This window comes from Saccostrea cucullata, unplaced genomic scaffold (genome assembly GCF_032062105.1).
Source record: "Saccostrea cucullata isolate Sc308-1 unplaced genomic scaffold, CSIRO_AGI_Scuc_v1 ctg14646, whole genome shotgun sequence".
In the NCBI taxonomy this organism is placed as follows: domain Eukaryota; kingdom Metazoa; phylum Mollusca; class Bivalvia; order Ostreida; family Ostreidae; genus Saccostrea; species Saccostrea cuccullata.
The window spans coordinates 5,338-14,969 of record NW_026919351.1 but is presented as its reverse complement, the minus strand read 5'-3'; the positions used below and the strand labels follow the sequence as shown (position 1 = coordinate 14,969).

General features: G+C 31.9%; 1 protein-coding gene across 1 annotated transcript; it reads left to right on the top strand.

Moving 5' to 3' along the window:
* Positions 1 to 3,160: 3,160 nt before the first annotated feature.
* Positions 3,161 to 5,749, top strand: LOC134229756 (adiponectin-like). The gene is made up of 3 exons (XM_062711549.1): positions 3,161 to 3,198; positions 4,265 to 4,371; positions 5,191 to 5,749. The coding sequence occupies exons 2-3, from the start codon at positions 4,287 to 4,289 to the stop codon at positions 5,613 to 5,615; spliced, it is 510 nt and encodes a 169-aa protein (XP_062567533.1). The 5' UTR covers positions 3,161 to 3,198; positions 4,265 to 4,286; the 3' UTR covers positions 5,616 to 5,749.
* The last annotated feature ends 3,883 nt before the right edge of the window (positions 5,750 to 9,632 follow it).

The following is a 9,632-nucleotide window of genomic DNA, read 5'->3' as shown; positions in this document are numbered from 1 at the left end:
AAAATTCACTAAAAACCACCAAATGTGATGTTTCCAATATTACTGATATGATTTCTTAGTATTATATTGTATCCATTAAATGTTTACATGTTGCTGTAAATGACATTTTGTAATGGACCTGAATTAAAGTCATTTTGTTCTAATCCTTCAACTTCGACCTTCAAAATAGACATACTCTTAATGTTGTTATCAATAATGTGTACACCTTCTTTTTCCACTGTTCATTTTAAGACATTCCTCTATTTATTTCTTTACGTTTTTACTTCGGTATTCTCCGTGTAACTTCGTATCTAAAGAAACTGGTTTTTCATGCACGAGCGGTTTAGCGCTCACTATAAATACTTTTACCGGGGAATGTTCGATTAATGCGACGTTCGTTACAAAGAATCGCAGGTTGTAGTAAGTCTTTGGCTTTCCCTGCCCTCCCAGCCCTTGCATTGTTTATTTTGTAAAATTTATTGAGTTTGATTTGTATGTTTTGGAATAAAAATGCGATTTGTAACGAACGCAACAATCCTACAGTATATTCTTTTTTTTTGTTTTTCAATAAATTAGTCAAGAAAATATTTATTTGCGGAGGAGTGAAACGAGGGAGAAAATAACATCATTTAAGAACAAGATAGGGTAAGACCAGTATTTGGTCCCAGACTTTGGATGTCTTTCAGAATGATCCAACAGTTTATCCATAAAAACCTATTGTCCCTGCCACAAAATGAGTATTAGTTCTAAGATTTAGAATATACAGGGGTCACAGTGAGGTCAGGAAATAGGTTAATTTTGAAATTTCTCATTTTTATGCAAATTTTCATCGATTTTACAGCGCATTTTGTTTCGTTTAACATAGATCACACGTTTGCCTATCTACCAAAATTTATATATTTTATACACTCATATCAGATGCAGTTTATGTGAAAAATTTCAGATAGGCAAGCTTCTTATTTTAATGATGAATATGATAAATTCCACCAGAATTGAGGAAATTCTGTAAAATGCAAAAGACCTACTTCTGCACCCTCTAGTTGCTTCAAAGTTAGCTTTGAATCTAAATTAGTGCTTGTTTTAAAGTAAGCATCGATTCCCTTTTAACTTCTTAACAACAAACTATCACAATTTTACCAGTGTTCTCATTTTAAAATCAAATAAAGGGCCTGATTCGGCCAATACCCTATCTTGTCCTTTAGTATTGTGATGCAATTATACACACATTATAAATTATTATGCTTCCTGTCAGTTTGTCTCTAGCTCTATATAACCCATGCTCTACTATTTATATAATAGTGTTGTGTTTTGCGTGCACTATCCCTAAATAGTAGTCAGATTAAAATATATTTTAAATCTTTTCAAGAAAAGCAAAGACATGGTTATTGATAAGTGATACTAGTATTTATATGGAAGCATTTTGGGGTAAGGTAAAATTTAAAATTTTGTTAAATCATAACCCCCTAAGGTAGGTTGGGGCAACAATGGTGGATCAAAGTTTTACATTGAAAAATAAAAGGAAAAGTCCCAAGATCAGAAAAGCTATTTTAAGCCATATTGATATGTAAACATCATCGTGTATTAAAGATTTAAATTATTCAAATCATGGCCCTTTGGGGTAGTGGGGGAAACAATGGGGAATCAAATTCCGGTAAATTCAAAATTTAGAACATGACAATTACTTTTGAATGACATATGATAGGGCGTTAATATTTGACACAATGTGCCAAAAATAATGGCATTCCATCAACTAAGACACTGAAAGCGGGGACCACAAATCTTTGAATTCGCTTGTTTAAATCAAATAGGGAAAAATGTTATCTTATTAGTAACATTTTCTAATAATTAATTTTTGTTTGTATTCTAGTCTCTCATTGGTTGACTTCCAAAAAGGAACGCAAAATATTTCTCAATAATCCGGTTTGGTATGGGGACACACCCCCTTTGCAACCAGCTGAATCATCTATATCCATGCAATCCCCTCATTTTCAGTCCTTTGGATTCATGAAAAATTCCAGATTTAACAAATGAACCTAAACTTCAAATAGTAGCTCGATCTTACCTCGTATAAACAAACATCACGGCTGCTAGATCTGTGTATCAGTTATTACCTCCCCTTGTTTCATATCACTTCCTTTACTAGGGATGTATTATTGAGCGGCAAATTTGAACTTATAAAAAGCAGCACAATTTTACACCCACAATTGTTTAATTATTTTAAAATTAAATTATAAGGAATTACTCTAATTCTTGGCCAAATTATTCAATGATAACCTGGTTTTGGTCAGTTTACGCGTTTTTATAATCTGCGAAGCGGATTATAAAGCGTAAACTGATCTAAGAGTCATTCCTTAAACATTTATGTAGTTCACGTAATGTATTGTAAATAAATCAATAGTTTTAGATAATGCAATACCTGAATGATAACCCGAGCTTTTGATATAGGTCAAAGATTTCAATTATCAAGGATTACATATGATTTTGTTTTATCAGATGATAATAATTTTATTTTTGATAAAGCTACATCATCTGGCTAACGTGTTTGAATGACTGAGCTCCATTACAGTTTACCAAAATGCACTGGATTTCAAGCATCTTCATGGTATTTCTATGTACATTTTTAGAAGCAGAGAGTCTGTTGTTCCAAGGGCAAACCAATGCGTCGGCATCTAATGGACATTCTGATCCTGATGTGTACAAACAACTTCTTCATTTAGAAAGAGTATTGGATTCTATATTGATGGATCAAAAACAACAAGCTCTAAAAAATCAGCGTTTTGAACAGCAACAAAAGTTACTAAGGAAGGGTTTTAGACACTGAGGCAACGGAATCAGACAGCTCAAATTTAGATATCATTGTTAGAAAGTGAAAACAAAATCTTGAAAGAAAGACTAGACAACTTGAATTCTTCAACCAATCCATCACAGCATGATATTTGCTTAAATGAAAAACTGAATTCAACAACAGCATTTTTACTTCCAGAGAATACAATGCTAAAGACCAATTTAATTTTGAATTTCTTCCATGTTATACAACACAATATGTCTACTTCAGAAGACATAAGAAGGCTGGATAACATCTTTACATTTGAAATAGAGCAGACAGTCAAACACATTGAAGACAAAATGATGAACAACATGTCTGCCACAATCACAGACCTGGAACTACAGCAGATATCTATCATTTTCTCTGTTGGATGTACACAATAACACAGCGAGGTACTCGGAGCGCATGATACTTTAATGATATTATGGACATCTTTGTATATATACCTTCCTATTCATGAAACACATTTCCGATTGCTCCTCATTCTATTATTATCATAACTTTAACTATTGAAACAATTTTTAACATTCAAATGTCAGGTGATGTGTCGACTTTGCACTGTCTTATTTTGAATACATTGTCGATATAGCAATGTTGGACAAAGTCTTTGTTTATCTCTATAGCAGTGTTAAACTATCACTGGCGGATTTAGAGGGGGGCCAGGGGGCCTGGGCCCCCCTTTTGTGTCCCAAAAATTACACAATATTTAATAAATGAAATGTTTTTTGGTGCGGCTGTGGGACCCTACCCTGACCTGAAACTGGGCGGCCCCCCTTTTCAAAATTTCTGGATCCGCCACTGACTATATCAGTAGAAATCTTTTTAGAGTTTTTTTGTTCATTTACATCCTTCACATTGTCGACATCGCAATGTTGGACGATATTGAGTCGACATCGTTTCAACGTTGCATTCTGTTTTCTTGTTTATATTGTTAGCAGTGTCGACATTGCAATTTTGGGCGAAATCAAGTCAACATCTTGTAAACATTAAACCTTTTCTTCTTGTTTACATAAATTACATCGTCTTTAGCACAACGTTCGCGATGAAAACTCAGTCTCAAATCAGCTTTTATTACATTGCGTTGTTGACGATGTTGACACGGAAACTATAACATTGTAGACGAAGTACACTCGAAATCATATCAACATTGTATACAATTCGATGTGAACGTCGACATTAAATGTAGAAATAATATCAATATAGAGGATGTAAATTCGATATCGCGTAAACATTGTGAACAATGCGATCACATCATAATGATGCACGAAAAGCTTAACATTGTCGACACTGCCTTGTTGTCAATGTCAATAAATTATATAGAAGTACTAACAATTTCAACAATATATCGTGTTAAAATTGTCTAGATTGCACATGTTGCAATGTCGACAATATTAATTTGATAAAGTGAAGTGGACATGAATGAACTCGATCAGCATGGCTAACAACATCTCTTTACAGTTTGGATGCACAGAAGCAACAAATGAAGAGTGAGATCCAAGCACTGACAAAGTCACAGCAAAATGAGATCACCCAACTTAATAATACAATTAACCATTTTAAAAATCGTACGTATGCCTACTCTTATTTTTTTCTTTTTGTTCAGAAAAGAACGATAAGTACAGTGTAATAAGAGAGCAACTTTTACTAATTAAGGGACTTATTTGTCCTGAAAAATATTTTTTTTTTAAATACAAGACAAGATAATGATAAAACTGTTAATAAAGTTATTTCATTTTTCTTTTGCAATGGGGGATAAGGGTTTTATTCATATTTTAATTCTTTTCTAGGTTCCTCCCACTTAGTTTTCTAAACTGAAAAATTTTAAAGAAAACCTAATTTCTCCTTATGTGAGTTCTCTCACGAAATGTATGCTTTCTCCACTTTACATTATTTCTATGTTTGAAAAGGGACATAAAAGAAATAGTTAATTCATTGATCTATGCATAGTGTCATTTTACGTAAAAATGTTATAATTAGCTTTAAAACCTAAACTGTTTCACACATTTCATGTTTTTAATACATTGTATATAAAACTATTGAATAATCGGTACAGGTTTATGCATTCAAGATAAACTTTTTGTTTTGTTTTACAAAATAATACTAATTCCTATAAATAAATGAACAATAATTATTAGACTGCAAACACTACCCTCAATTGAATAAAAGATATTCAAGTTTGCAACATTCCCCTTTTTAATAGACCTTACAGAACCTATGACTTTAAAAAAAACATTTTTGACACATAGACATACATCATACAATATCATGTTTGTGGTAATTGGTTGCATTAATTTTACACAGAGATATGAACCTGTTATAAAATTTCAATTTACCATTCATGACAATTATAGAACTCCATTTTATTGTTTGTGTATTTTTACTAGGTGTTCAATCCAATGTAGCTTTTACAGCTGGAATTTTAGGAGAGACAAACGGGCAACATACATATGCAAGTGGAGATATTGTTAAATTTCCAAAATTCATATACCAGGTGGGAGGAGGATACAACCCTACAACAGGAGTGTTTACTGCCCCAAAGACTGGACTCTACATCATATTCTGTACTAATGTGGCAGCACATCAGCAAGTATTTTATACACAAATAATGATTAATGGATCACCAAAGGCAGGAGTCTTGGCTTATGTCCATCCAACTTCTGCGTATATCCATCAGTCAGCCTCAAACCTTGTTGTCCACCAGTTACAGGTTGGGGACAGAGTGTGGATACAAGTATATGATGGTGGTCATCTGTACTCAAACATTCCAGATACAACATTATCTGTGGTAATGATCAATGGATCAGACTGAAACTAACATGTCATCGATTATTTCACTCTTATATGAATCTGAACAACTTCCCACTTTCTCCAGATAAAAAAAATCTTACTCGAATCAATAATTTTAGAAAACTAATGATATAAGAAAAATAAAGATACAATTACTTGACAGCACATCATTCTAATGCCTCTCGTATTAAGAAAATAAATATTTGTAATTTATTATCAATAATTTCCAGTAACCGTTATAGATATTTCATTATATGCAGTTCAGTATAATATGATAAGAATGGTAACGTTGTTTTCATATGATGTTCAGAAGTTGCTATGATTGTAATTTAATCTGACATATAAATAAAATTTATGCATTCCTGCTGTTCTTTTAGTTACTTTTTCCACGTCATGATGGATTACCTAGACAAAGGTTTTGATGTGTTTCATTACTGATGCAGACACTTTCACAGGAAATCTTAGATTTGTGGTTCAATTGTCCACATGAAGATATTGTACCGAAATCAACAAGCACAAATTCATACAATTTTTATATTAAAAACAATTACTTTTAAAGATGGATGGATATAATGAAAGTTAATTGAAATAAATATCAACACTATTATTTTTTCAATATAAAATAGCATGGAGTTTATAAGAAAGTGGAAACTGAAACTGTTACAAAAGATAGAAGAGGTTAAACAATTATTATGCAGCAATTATATGCAGCTGAACTGTCGCTCTGAACAATGAATATTGTTTACAGAGTTGTTTTCTTTACCGAATTATAATATGGAGCACACAGCAACTGTGCCCGGTTGACCGGAGATACGAGGGGCGCTCAATAAATAATGTCATTGGGGCTAAGAAAGAGCAAACGACGCTTTTCAATGATTAAGTCTTCATGATTTTACTTATTAATCTCTTTTAATTCAAACACATGTCCGTTACATTTTTTATCCAATTTCTTATTGTTTTTAGAACTCATTTTTTGGGTATGACCCTTAGTATACTGGAAAATGGCAGATCCAATGATATCCTGGACTTGTTTTTTCCTTATGAAAGGTGTTTTTTTCAAGTTTGGAAATAGAAACAAGTCAAAAGGTCAAAGATCTGGCAAATGTTGTTAATGTGAAAAAACATTAACTTTCTGTTATCCCGTAAACCCCTTTACTCTTTAGGGCATGCGGGTTTGAACGATGCCATGAAGAAATTCAATGTAGTGGATTCCTGATTCTGGGTCCTTTCTCTGATAAACCTTTCGATTTCTTTGCAAAAAAACTGCTTTGTAGACACCTCCAGATATTAAACTGTCTCTCTGAATACGAATTTGAACAATAATACCACTAATATTTAAGAAAATTGCATATAAATCTGTTTTTCTGCTCTTGCAGACCTTTGCTCTTGACAGACCTTCGCCGTTTTTATCAAGTACATCTTATGTTAAATTTTGTTTAAATGCAATAGATTCATGTTTCAATATCTGTTTGAATATAAAATAAACGTGGATTACTACAATTACTGATATTGTAAAATAATTGCTAAGACTTTGGTACACGCTGTCGTTTTCACCTATTTTTCAAAATACAGGGTGACCTTAGAGTACCAAGTTTAATTACTGTCAAACGTTTCTTAAAAACAGTGTAAACTACTCACGATATGATGTCTATCAAATATTCTATGTGTCTTAAAGTCATTCATACAACATCAAATATAATTTGTTGAAATTTGGCAAACAGTACATAAGTTGTTATAATTTTTTTTGGCAAGGAGGGTACCCATTTTTGATACTCATTATATAATTTTTTATCGTTGACCTGCTAATTTATCTATAAAACAGGCATCGGTTGCAGTAAATTTCACATCAACGTATTTCAGAGTATTTTTGGGATTTTTCACAAGTTTTACAGCAGCTTTAATGTAGCTTTTATTTTCACTCTAGTTTACTGATTCTTTACCCTTCATTTATAATGCATTGTCTCGAATAGCCCTTGTTTCCCAGCTTCTCACGACAAAACTATGTGATGAAAAGTGGTCACATAAACTGTTATAAATTCATTAAAGATTCAATAATGAGAGAAAGTCAAGCTTTATGTCATACATGTATGACTACTATGTTGTATGTCATCGAGCTAATGACATTATTTATTGAACGCCCCTCGTATTGTCTTGTGATGCAATTATACACACACATAAGGTATAAATTGCATGTTTAACGTAAGCAAACTTTAGACAACACAAAATTTAACGAGGCTAGGGAGTGGAAGCCATTTTTAGACTATTTCAATCTCCTTTAAAAGGAGAGCTCCATATAAAGATATACAAAATTATAAAATTTTAAAACTAAAATATATGAATTTTTTCTTTGTCAAATGATAGTTGACAGCTAAAGATACCATATGTAAAAAAATAAGTTAAATCTGGTGGTTAATTTGGGATTAATTTGTTGACTCACCAGCCTCCTTAAAATGTTAATGATGGAGTAGCAGTTTATTAACTTGTGTCAGTAAAGTGAAATCTATATGTAAAAAAAATTACACCAAACAATCTGACATCATCTAAAATGTAAATGAGACAAATGTATGTTTATAACATACAAATAATAAAATATATTACGACAAATGGTACAATGATCATGCGTGACATTTTTGCAAGTAAATGTGTAACCCATCGATCAAGCAACAACAGTTACAGAGTCCTATTATCTACTTATAATTCCATAAAATACTCCCTCTATCAGCTATTTTACAAATCCTTATAAGCTAGAAAGAAATCAACACAGTAAAATATCACAATAAAACAGATGTACATCGAGTATTAAAAATAATTTGGAACAGAAATTTTTAGATAGCACAGATTGGAAACTCTCTATTGCTTCTTAATGCACTATATGTTTGCTTAGCTATAATGCCACTTTACACCACTCTAACTCTAAATCCTCACGGCCACAATGAAGTTCCTGCTTAACTGCTACAAGAACAATCTTTAGTATTGACCTTGTCTGTAGCTGCCTATAAAAAACAATTTAACTTCCGTAAATCTACTCTAGATTATTAACAATCAAGAAAATGAAAATGTTTTATGACAAATAAGGATGCAGGCACAAAATGATAATAATGACGTCAGCAGTTTGATCAGAAATCGAATAACAAAGAATAACAAAATATTTCCTATTATATGAACAAATCATGCATAAATATTTAACATGGCTAGTAGACAAACACTCTAAATATTAGGCAACAATACCTGGGTAGGAATTCTTAACCTCCTTTTTTAGATTTAACAGAGATATCAAGAGATATATATTCTTATATATATATGCCCTGGAAAAATAAGATGTTTCGGCATTCAATATTGATTTATTAGAACTTTTTCATGATTCAGAACATATACAACTCTTGTTAATGTAAAACTTTCACCAGATTGAACATTTTTTTTATCAAAAGTAAGTAAAGTCTTAGTACTGTTATGGGTCAGAATAACCCTAAATGCCAGCAAAGATCAATCACACAGTTTAAACTTAACAATAATTTATTTACAGTAATATACAAATCATTAAGTACAAACTTAGCAAAAATCTAAAAATACATACTTCAGAGTGTCCGTTGCTGCACACAATGTCCCAGTGAAAATATATCCCAGTAATACCTCAATGATGCTTATACGACAAATTTCTCTCTGCATCGAATTGACAGGGTATTTATACAGTATCATAAATCTAGAATATTCTAGAAATTGTTAAATCATGATATTCCTGGAAAGTTCTGGACATGAATAAAGAAAAAAATGACCAAACATATTGACCACTCTGGAATGTTCAAGAAACTTAATGTTACTAATAATATACATGATGAAACAATACACATCTCACAACACCTCCCCCTTAAAAGTTTGAATGTCAATGAAAACTTATCTTGTTAAAACATATGTACATTAATACAAAATCTAATTTGTTCATGATACTCTGGACAAGGCATCTGCAATAACATTGTCTTAGCCTTTGATATGCTTAATTGTTATGTTGTATTCTTGTAACAACAAACTCCATCTAGTCAGT